General features: G+C 37.5%; 1 protein-coding gene across 2 annotated transcripts in view; it reads right to left on the bottom strand.

The window, feature by feature from the left end:
* The window catches only part of SH2D1B (SH2 domain containing 1B), a 29,755-nt gene extending 18,702 nt beyond the window's left edge, over nucleotides 1-11,053 (bottom strand). Inside the window, exon 1 of one of the 2 annotated variants that reach the window (XM_020875035.2) lies at nucleotides 10,764-11,053. In XM_020875035.2, the coding sequence (XP_020730694.2) occupies nucleotides 10,764-10,897 (134 nt within the window). In that variant the 5' untranslated portion in view covers nucleotides 10,898-11,053. The remainder of the gene's footprint in view (nucleotides 1-10,763) is intronic. The other variant, XM_020875036.2, reaches the window with a different exon arrangement.
* Nucleotides 11,054-11,801: the final 748 nt, after the last annotated feature.

An 11,801-nucleotide genomic window follows, 5' to 3' on the forward strand; every position in this document is an offset into this window, starting at 1 on the left:
AACCCACTCCAGTATTCTTGCCTGGAGAATCCCATGGATCGAGGAGCCTGGCAGGCTACAGTCCTTGGAGTCCCAAAGAGTCTCTAACACTTACACACTTGGAAACTGGCAAAATCTTGTTGGTTCTTTGAATCATAAAATGAGTACTATAGTAGTGGGAAGCACCAAGCATGAGCCCCTATAGCTGGTTTCATCTTCCAAGACAGTAAACTGAAGCAATTCACATCCCTAGAAGAAATTTCTATACTAAGAGCACCATCAAATCATGAATTGTGTGGTGTGTTGACTCCTACCACATTCTCATTTAGCTCATCCATTTGGCCAGTGCAATCACTAGATATATCTTGGAGAATGACTATGAATTATTGCAACATCAATCAAAGGTTATTGTATTTTCAACTGCTGTTCTAGATGTGCACATTTTGGGGATAAAATAATTACAAATCTGGCACCTAGGTCTGTGAAAAGATTTGCTGTAGGCCAAGCAAAAGCAAACCATCTGTCTATCTGAAATTCCTAATAGCAAAGTAGTCAGAACCAATTTGCCTCCATTTGAGAAGAATAGCAATACACAGTCATGGTCATACCACAAAGATTTGTCAATTCTTCTTCTGGTGTAATATAACCCAGAAGGACATTGATTATCTTAATGTCTTTAAAAAATGATGTTGGTTCATTTCTGAATTTGTTCCTATTGATTAACATTTCTCCTTCCCTTTAATAGGAATGTTTAGACCATTTACATTTAATATGATCATCAATATGATTGAATATCAGATATAACATTCTGACATTTTACCTCATTTGGTGATGGATATTTTTGTATTCTTGTAAATATTATTGAACACATTTCTAAGGGTGCAATATACTTGGAAAAAGTTAAATATTTTTGAGTCTTACTTAAAATCTTTTTTAGGTGGGACAAGAGAAGCCTTGAGTAAAGGGAAGTTATTGTTTAGACTGGATAAGAAAGCAAGACTCAAGTTTATGTTTCCTACAAGACACCTGATATAAAAATAAAGACAGAAAAGTGTGATCCCACTGTCCACTGGGGAACAGCAATCCTGTTGAAATTCTCAGAATAAAGTCTAATAATTAACTGAAAAAAATAAAAACACAATTAAATTAAAAGTTAATTGATGGGAAAAATATATCCTATTAACACTAATAAAAGTAAAGCTAGCAATGTCAGCTAAAGTAGGCTTCAAAGCAGGGACTCTAACCAGGAATAAATAAGGGGATTTTCAAAGACATAAAGGTGTCAATTAATCAAGAGGATATAACAACCCTAAATGTTTATGTATGTAAGTATTTTTTACAAAATGCATAAAGGATAGATGTTTTTCCAAAGAAGATATACAGATACAAGAGATACATGAAAAGGTGCTCAACCTGATGATTACTAATCATGAGGGAAACTGAAATCAAAATAACAGTAAGGTATTACCTCATACCAGTTAGAATTTTTGTTGTGTAGTTGCTAAGTTGTGTCTGACTCTTTTGTGACTCCATGGACTGCAGCCCTCCATGCTCCTCTGTCCATGGGATTTCCCAGGCAAGAATGCTGGAATGAGTTGTCATTTCCTTCTCCAGGGGATCTTCCCAACCCCAGGATTGACCCGCATCTCCTGCACTGGCAGGCAGGTGCTTTAGCACTGAGCCAGCCATTAGGGAAGCCCATCTGTTGGAACAGCTATCATCAAAGAGACAAGAGATAGCAAGTGCAGGTAAAGATGTGGAGAGAAGGGAACCCTTGTGCACTCTTGGTGGGAATGCAAGTTGATACAGCCACTATGAAAAATAGTATAGAGGTTCCTCAAAAAAGTAAAAATAGAACTACCATGTTATTCATTAATCCCACTTCTGAGTATATGGCCAAAGGGAATGAAAACAAGATATCTAAGAGATATCTGTACGCCCTTATTCTTTGCAGAATTATTCACAATATCCAAGATAAAGAAACAACCTACAAGTTCATTAACTGATGAATGGATAAAGAAGATGTGGAATGTATAAACAGTAGAACATTATTCAATCATGCTAACAGAGGTAAATGCTGTCAGAGATAAATTGCATCACTTATACATAGAATCTTAAAAGAAAAAAAAACCTGTTGATTAAGAGACAAGGAACAAAAATTCACACTACCATCTAAGTTGATGCACAAAAAACTCAGCCCTACTAGAAATAGAAGGGCTAAAAACATAGCTAACAGGAAAAGACTGAATACTTTTCTGCAAGATCAGAAAATGATGAGGATTTTTGTACTCATCACTTCCACATTGTTCTAAAAGTCTTAGGTAGTGCAATAAGGCAAGAAAAAAAAAAGGAACAGAAACATTGAAATGGGAGAAGTACAGTTATCTTAATTGCAGATGGCATATAGAAAATCATACAGAAATTCTACCAAAAAAGCCACTAGACCAATAAGTGAATTTAGCAAGGTTGCAGGATATAAGTTCAATACATAAAAATTAATTGTGTATCCACTCACTTCAATTGAATAAGTGGAAAGTGAAATTAAAATAATTTAAATATTTAAATCATTAAAACCTGTTATTATGTAGAATAACATCAAGCATTTGAAATTTTAGGGATAAATTTGACAAAAGATGTACAAGATCTGTTACAAAACATTTTTGAGAGAAACTATAAAAGATACAAATGAAAGAAGAGGTTAAACTATATTCATGGATCAGAAGAATTAATATTATCATGTTGGTTCTCCCCAAATTGACCTATAGATTCATGCAATCTCAGTCTATCATCAGTATTTGTGTGTGTGTATCTTAGTTGAAAAGTTGAATCTGAAATATGTATGGAAATACAAAGGATCTAAGATAGTCAAAATAACCTTGAAAAAGTTGAGTGATTTACACCATCTTATTTCAAGACTTATTATAAACTGATGCTAACCAACATAATATAGAATTTGCATAAAGAAAAAAAATCAAGGCTGAGAGCTCAGAAATAGAGCCAGACTTGTATAGTTAATAGTTTTTGTTTTACAAAGGCACCAAAGCAATTTATTGGGAGAAAGAATAATCTGTTCAACAATTGAGCTAGAACAATTATGTGGCCATATTTCGTAAAACACCAACCCCAACCTTATCCAAATGCAAAAATCAGGATGGGCTACATTAATTGTGAAAGTTAAAACTTTCCAACTCTAGAAGAAAACATAGAAGAGAACCTTTATGAATTACATTAGCCAAGGGTTTATTATATATTGACATATTACTGAAATCACAACCCATCTTTTTCTCTTAAAAGATAAATTTAACTTCATTAAAATCAAGAACTTCTATTCTTTGAAATATACTTCTAAGAGGATGATAAAACAAGTTACAAGTCAATAAAGAATGTTTTAAGACTTGACTTTTGGCTTTCTCACTGCTCTTGATTGGAGTGTACATCCATGCAAACTTTGATTGTACTAATTTGTCAATGTGTGTAAAAATGTTAAAATGTTTAGGGTATTATCCTGAGGAGAGAGTTGGGCAAACTCTCAAAGATGTAAGCACAAAAATATTAGTTGTATCAAATTATATTGGGTCCATTGGACCAAAGTGGAAATAACCTAAATATGTGAAAGTGTTAGTTGCTCAGTCATGTCCAACTCTTTGCTACCCTATGGACTGTAGCCCACCAGGCTCCTCTGTCCATGTAATTCTCCAGGCAAGAATACTGGAGTGGGTAGCCATTCCCTTCTCCAGGGGATCTTCCTGACCCAGGGATTGAACCTGGGTCTCCGTCATTGCAGGCAGATTCTTTACTGTCTGAGACATCAGGGAAGCCCAAATGAATAGTTATGTATAAATTATGACATATGCAATCAATAAATAGTAAGCAATCATAAAATTATGATGTTTATTGGCTTTCTTTGATCTGGAAATGTACCTATGATACATTGAAAAAGAAGTTGTACCTATGACTGATTCAGTTGATGTGTGGCAGAGACTAACACAATATTGTAAAGCAATTATCCTCCAATTAAAAATTTTAGAAAGTCACAAATCATCATATATATAATGAGTAATTTATGTACATATATAATATTCACTTATACATGCATATGAATAGAGAACAGTCTGGAGAGATGTGTGTTGAAATATCAAGAAAGGTGATTTCTGAGTGGTGAGACTGAGATAATTTCTGCTCTCTTTTTTATACCTTTCTCAACATTTGATTTTTCTAAAACAAAAAAGCTTAATTTTTTCTTACTTTCTGAACTCAAGTCTTTCCAAAGATCTCAGAATATGAAAGCTGGAAATGACTTTTGGGATCTCTCTCACTCACTGTTTCTATTGTTGCCATAAGTCATGGTTTGAGTTCTTCTTACCTGTAACCTTCCTATGACTACAAAAAGTCCCTCCTTTCCCTTCATACCAGCAGCTGAATCCCTTATATCTCCAAATATCTATTCCATTTTGACTCTGCTGATTATAAAGCTAGACCCAGCTCCAACTTCTGTCAAGTCACCTACATAGTGTTTCTCACATTGGTGTTTTCTGCACACTGTATCAGACTGTGAGATCAGATAACATTTCCTGTCCATGCTTACCACCCACATAACTGTCTGGTCGGTGATAATATGCTGCTAGACCAACTTTCCTCTGTGACTTCCTTTATTTCTAACCTTCTCCCTAAAACCCTCATTTAGATCTGTGAAAGCATGGAAGTTGGTATACTGCTATTCTAGCACAACAAAGAAGAAACAGTAGTTTTCTAAGAAGCAAAATGCAAGATTCCACATGCCAGGATCTACTGCCAAGCCCAACGCATGGAAGGCTCCTGCTTGGGCACTTTAAAGAGTTCCAAAAGGATCACCTTGAGCATTAGAACTAGGGACATTGGTAAGAAAGGCAAGATAACAACCTATTATGACAGTTCGATCATGGACCTCTTAGTTAATAAGAAGCTCCATTCCATTTCCCACAAAATAGGGATATATCACCCACCAAGGATGGCTTTCCAAAGCATAAATAATTGATGTAACATGCTTAGCACAATTTTTGGCTCATGGAAAGCACCTTCATAGTGGCTCTGGTTGCACTGATGTAGAAAAACAGGCTAACACTTGTGTTGTAGATAATTTTGACTTTGCTCACACAGGGTGTGTACTGGAATATGAACTGCTTTATGTGACCTTCTCAGAGGAGCCTTTCCTAAAGCCAACCTAAGGTAGACTCTGCCCTTGCTGAAATGTGCCTCTGATTTGTTTTCACTTTATTGACTCCTCTCACTGGAATGTCATTTCATGAGGGCAGGACTAGTGTCTGTACCATTTATTACTATTTCACCAATGCATAGGACCATACCTAGAACATAGTAGGCACTCAGTGTGTGCTGTTGAATGAACGAATGATGGTTTTAGTCACCCTCCAAGTCCTATCTTCCATGAAGGCTCTTGACTTCTTGATGAATGAATCATTCCTTTCTCTCAGTTCCTATCATGCCCTAACGTAAGTCATCAGTTATCACACACCTCACAGGGCCCATTTACTTCTCTATTTTTTGCTCTAGACTCTGAGGTGTATTGAAGGCATTAACTGAGTATCTACTATAGTGCTTGACATGAAAGCGAAAGCTTAGTCACTCAGTCATGTCCAACTTTTTGTGACCCCATGGGCTGTAGCCCACCAGGCTCCTCTGTCCATGGGATTTCCCAGGCAAGAGTATTGGAGTGGGTTGCCATTTCCTTCTCCAGAGGATCTTCCTGACCCAGGGATTGAACCCAGGTCTCCCACATTGTAGGCAGACGCTTTACCATCTGAGCCACCAGGGAAATCCTTGACATGGGAGCCTTTAAAAAATTGTTGAAAAATTACAATTGAATGGTCTATACTGATGTGATAAAATTTCACAAGAACTATGAAAGGGGCCAAACGGGTTTTGAGGGGACTATTTGATCTGAGCCTTAAGGCTGAGGGTGCCTGAAATTTTGTTTGTCTTTTAGTGACATGGGCAGGGAAGAGGGTGAACCTTGATCAACTGCAGGTGTCTAATGGATATTTATTCCTGCCTCTCCATTTGATTTCTTGTTATTATTTGTATTCAATTTTTTAGGGATTTTTGCTTTGGATGAATATTTAAGTTAGCATGATGTATCATAGAGCAGTTGTGCATAAATGTCAATTATTATAGAGAATCCCAGTATAGGTTAGATTACCTATGCTGAAATCTTGACCGAGGTCCCTCCTATCTATTTCACATACTTGGCACCTCCTTTTTTTTTTTAATTTTTAAAATTTATTATTCTTTTATTTTGGCTATGCTGAGTCTTCATTGCTTTCCCATGGGCCTTTTCAAGTTGTACTGAGCGGGGGCTATTCTTTCATGCGGTGCTCAGCCTCCTCACTGAGCTGCTTTCCCTTGTTGCAGAACACAGGCTCAAGGCGCATGGGCTCAGCAGCTGTGGTGCATGCTTTAGTTGCTCCACGACCCGTGGAATCTTCCTGGACCAGGGATCGAACCCATGTCTCCTACAATAGTAGGCAGATTCTTCTCCACTGTGTCAGCAAGGAAGTCCCCCTTGCACCTTCTTCTAATTTCCATTCCCACTGCTTGCCCCACCATAGCAAGTGCCTCACCATCTCCCATCTAGAGACACAGCAGTCTCTATTGCCATCATTATCTGCCAACTTCAGTATATTATCCTTATTAGATTGAAGTTTCCAAAACTCAGTACCAGTCTTGTCATTTCCTTTCTCAGAAACCATCCATGTTTCCCCATCAACTACAGAGTCATTCTTTTAAGACCCATAATATTACTCCAAACTGACTTTGATTTGTTTCCAAACTACCTTTCTAGAACCCTGTGTGATTCCTATATGCTTTAAAATATCCGTTTTCTGGACTTATGTTCCTGCCTTTCCCCCAACCTACAATGCCTTCCATCTCATTTCTGTGTAACTAAATCTTATCTACTCTTTTAAGTCCCAACTCAAATACCACCTCCTCTAAGAAGACTTTACTGATCATCTCCTCTCATTTTAAATTTGTATAAAACTGTCTCTTCTGAAATTTATACTTTACCCTTATTTTATTTATTTACATGTTGAAAAAATTGTAAGTTGTCTATTGGAATCACCTTAGAATCCCCCAGAGCCTTAGCACAGTGTTTGCCTAGATAGTAGGGACTCACTACATATTTATAAACATTTTTAAAAATCACCAAAGTAATATCTGCACATATAAACTATTTAAACAGTGAGAAAAAGTTATCCAGTAAGAAGAATGAATCCACAAACTTTTCTTCCTCATTTATTCCTCCTAAATTTCCCAGCTGTAACCAATATTGTGAATTTCTAATATACATTTCAAAAAGTGTTTATGGATATACAGGGATATAGGCATCCTTTTTTTCTTTTTTTTTTTATACAAATGGGATCATACTTAATATCTTGCCTTTTTCACAATAGATCTTGGAATTTTTTCCATATTAAATATGGATTTACTCAATCTTGTTAATGCCAATTTGTACATACTTATGCAATAATAACGATAAGATGCATTTTTATTAATGAGATTTGCGGTCAAATGTTAGGCTTTCCCAATGGCTCAGCGGTAGAGAATCTGCCTGTAGTGCGGGAGCTGCAGGAGCTATGGGTTCAATCCCCCAGTAATGAAGACCGCCTGGAGAAGGGAATGGCTACCCACTCCAGTGTTCTTGCCTGGAGAATCCAAGGGACAGAGGATCCCAGCGGCCTACAGTCCACAAAGTCTCAAAGAGTTGGACACGACTTATTGACTGAATAGGAAGTGAAACAAAATGAAGTCGCTCAGTCATATTCGACTCTTTGTGACCCCATTGACTGTAGCCCACCAGGCTCCTCCTACCATGGAATTTTCCAGGCAAGAGTACTAGAGTGGGTTGCCATTTCCTTCTCCAGGGGATCTTCCTGACCCAGGGATTGAACGCTGGTCTCCGGCATTGTAGGCAGCCGCTTTTACTGTCTGAGCCACCAGAGAAGCCCAGTGACTGAATTGTTATTCACCATTCAAAGAAGTTGCATTCAGCAAGTGTAAGCACTTTTACTTTCCCAAAATTGAATTTTCTCTGGGTATTTTCAGTTTTAATTCTGGACCACTGAAATGGTAAAAATGACATCACATTATTCTTTTGTGTTTATTTAGCTATCTAATATTTTCTTATTCTTTCTTTTTCGTATTCCATTTCAGAGAATCTCCTCCTCTTGCATTTTGTCTAGTTTTCTATTGTTTTTAAAGAGCTCTTCCATGTTAATGAAGTTTTTATTTTCTTCTGTTGGTTTGTCATTAATAACAGTTTTTTGTCATTGTTCTCATTATAATGGTCATATTTAACCATCTTTTCTTTTTTGTCTTCTGGTTTTATGTCTTGTTAGAAAGACTTTCTCAATTCCAGGAATATTTTTTAATAGTTCCTATTTTCTTTTACTACACATGGTTTCATTTAGAAAAAATAAGTTCTGTATTAGAACCACTTTGAATTAACTTTAAGAATTAAGAAAGGGATTCAGGTTATTTTTTCTAAGTGACCAGCCAAGTGTCCCAACACAGTTAATTATCATTCATATTTTCCTCACTGATTTGAGATGATCTTTTAAATATAAAGTAAATTCCTTATGTACTTGGCTTTATTTCTACCAGACTCTATATTCCAAATATTTAATTGATCTCTCAGTACCAAACTCTTTTAATTATTGTAGTAATTACTGTAGTAATGTATTTTAGCATTTGGTAGAGCTAGTCCCCCTTCTTTTAATAAAAACTTTTCTGGCTCTCTGGCAGGTTCCCTGTGTTTTATTTCCCATCTGGATAAATTTTACTATCTTTGAAGAGAAAATTTACGATTCTGTTGATTTTTTTTTTGCTAGAAAAATGCTGAATTTATAGATTAATTATTGTGAACTGGTAAGCTTCCAAATTGAATTCTTCCTTCCATTTAAGTCTTCTAGTGAGCTCCCCAGTAGATATTTAAGTTTGCACATTTCATATTATATTTATTCCTAGGTACTATTAATTTTTGCTGATGTAAATGAGGTGTTTTATTATATTTTCTTACTAGTTATTATTTCAGTATGGAAGCTGTTGATTTTTAGATTTCAATTATAAAAGCTGATATCACTACTCAATTTTCTTAAAGATTTTAGTAGTTTTTCTTTTTTTCAGTTAAATCTAGATTTCAAAGGTATAAAGTCAACTGTAAATAATAATTTTGCATCTTCCTTTTCAATTTTTACATTTATTTCTTTTGATTAGTTACACTTGCTGATATCTCCTAGAAAATGTTACATAGTAACATAGTGCTTATAATCACTTTGGCTCATTCATGATTTTAGGGGTAATACTTCTAGCACTTCATCTGGTGTTAAGGAAGCATCTATCTAGCTATATATGGTTAGGAGTGTGTAAGTGAGTGCATGTATGTGCACACATGAGTATGTGTTTAATTGAGCGGTAGATGCTGAATTTTATTTAGTACCTTTTAAGCAAATTTGAATGAGTTATACAGTTTGCAACCTCTGACCTATTAACACACAATTAAACTGATACTTTTCCTGACATGGAGCCATCCTTGGTTTCTTAGGTTGGACCACAGTGTATTTCCTGCTTTAATGTCTTGCTGGCTTCTGTTTTGTGAATAATTTATTGAAAATTAGTAGTAAATGAAATTTAAACTGGTCTGTAGTTTTCTTGTGTTTGTCTTTTTTTTGGGGGGGGGGAGGTTTTACCTTCATATACAGAAATTGAAAAAAATCATTAGAAGACAACAACTCAAGCTAAAAATGGGTAAAGGATATGGGTAAAGGACATTATGCAGTTCTCAAAAGAAGAATTAGTGATGGCTAAAAAATGTATGAAAGCACTCTCAACATCACTTGTAACTTGAATTCAAACTGCTAACACCTGAAGGCTGCCTTCCTGGTGTCACATAAAGAAAGAAGGACATCCCTGTCTATTCTGTCAGTAATGACACTCTTTTTTGGCCTTGTAGCTCCCAGTTCTAAGAAGCATGAAGCTTATCCTTGGAGACACTTGGGTTTTGATTCTTGTAACAGGTAAAGAAAAAGTTCAGTGTTCTCCACAAACAGAAGAGTCCTTTAAAGATAGTAGATTTCCCCTGATATCTGTTTAAGGTTGGTTTCTAAACTGGGCTAAGCAGCTTCCTTCAGTAGTGTAGCTCTGATGCTCTGGCGTAAACTTTCATATGGAACTCAGCTTCTTTGGAAACACCCGATGTGTTACAACACAATCAAGTTGTTTTAGACATCCCAGGGTCTGTTTCTGCATCTACAAAATGGTAGCCTTGACAGACTACAAGCAGGATGAAAGGAGATAATGTCCATTGAAGCCTTTTACAAATGTAATAAAGTTTGAAATGTTATTAGTATCTGAAAAATCACAAGCAGAGCCAGCCATGTAAAAACTTGGCCTCTCAGGTTAAAGTGTCGTGTTTCCCGTACTAAATAAATCAGCCTCTGTAGGAGAGGAGCTTTCTCACATGGCTGCCTTCTCTGTCTCTCTGCTCCCTTCCTATGCTTCCTGAAGCCTTATCCTCACCACCAGCCCCACTTCTGCTGCTCCACAGATCTGCTCATGGAGAGAAGGAAAGGTGGAGGAGCTTAGACAGACTTGTTCCTTCCATTCCCTCGTAGCAGTGTCTAGCTATTTCTCATTCTGCTCATTTGGGCTGCGAAGTCAGTGAGGCACAGTTTCTTTCCCACCTGGATATCAGTCCTACACTTAACATATGCGTGGAAGGTCAGGCTACTCACGAGACACAGAGGCACAGGACTCCAGGCACAGACTCGCTGTCTCTTAAGAGATAGTTGCCATCCACTCCTTCCTTGAGCAGCAGGGTCTCACAGTCTCGCTTGGACAGAGGGCCATGGTAATAAGGCAGATCCATGGGGAGCCCTCCAGTACCCCAAGTCAAGGGACGAATCTGAGGAGAGAATTGGAGGCAGCTGGCCTAAATGGGACGTGTGGAAATACCTCTTCCTGCTCTGGCTTGTAGGAGTGAAATAAAGTTACTCTGTGGGACTCAGATAGTTTCACAAGATTCAGGAAATGAGAGAGGTGGGGTGATGAAGTGACCAAGACTTTTCAGCCTATAAGTGGCCCAAGTATGACTCACGGAAGTGGGTTAAACTATGTCTGAAATACACAGTGGAATCAACAATGTTTGTGGCTCAAGCTCAATGCTGAACACAAGCGCCTAAGAACTGGTTGCAGCCATCCTTGTAGTTCACCCTAAGTCACCAGTTTTCAGCTTCTCTGGCTCATGGCTTCCCTTCCAGGGATGCTTTTGGCTGAAAGGGAATCCCATCTCCTGTTGAAGCCACCTTTGAGTATGATGTGCTCAGCTCAGAACAGGTGCTCAAAGGAGTGTACAGATGCTGAATGAATCCAAGTATATCCAGAGGTAGTGGAACAATCGAGAAGGTAGGACATCCATGGATCAAATGACATGAGAAATGTAAGACAGTGATGGGAATAGGAAGCCCTGGGCACTGTGGGGGAGGGTGGTCTGGGGGGACTATCGCCTGGCTAAGGCGCCTAGCCACTGGTGAACAAAGGCTATTTTTAACATCTTCTAGCATCGAGCCTCTTGGGGAAGGGGCCGGTGCACACGGGAGGGAGATCTGGATATGCACAGTGAGTGTAGGGATGTTTCTCCAACTGGAAGAAAAGAACATATTAGGCTTCGATTTGAAAAACCTCAGGTCCTTTGAGGTTTCCATCCTTTGGGGCATCAGTAATGTTACTTATAAAGAAAAACCAAAAAAGGTCTATCCAACCCAGGACACTTA

The sequence above is a fragment of the Odocoileus virginianus genome, chromosome 5 (genome assembly GCF_023699985.2).
Source record: "Odocoileus virginianus isolate 20LAN1187 ecotype Illinois chromosome 5, Ovbor_1.2, whole genome shotgun sequence".
Taxonomy (NCBI): domain Eukaryota; kingdom Metazoa; phylum Chordata; class Mammalia; order Artiodactyla; family Cervidae; genus Odocoileus; species Odocoileus virginianus.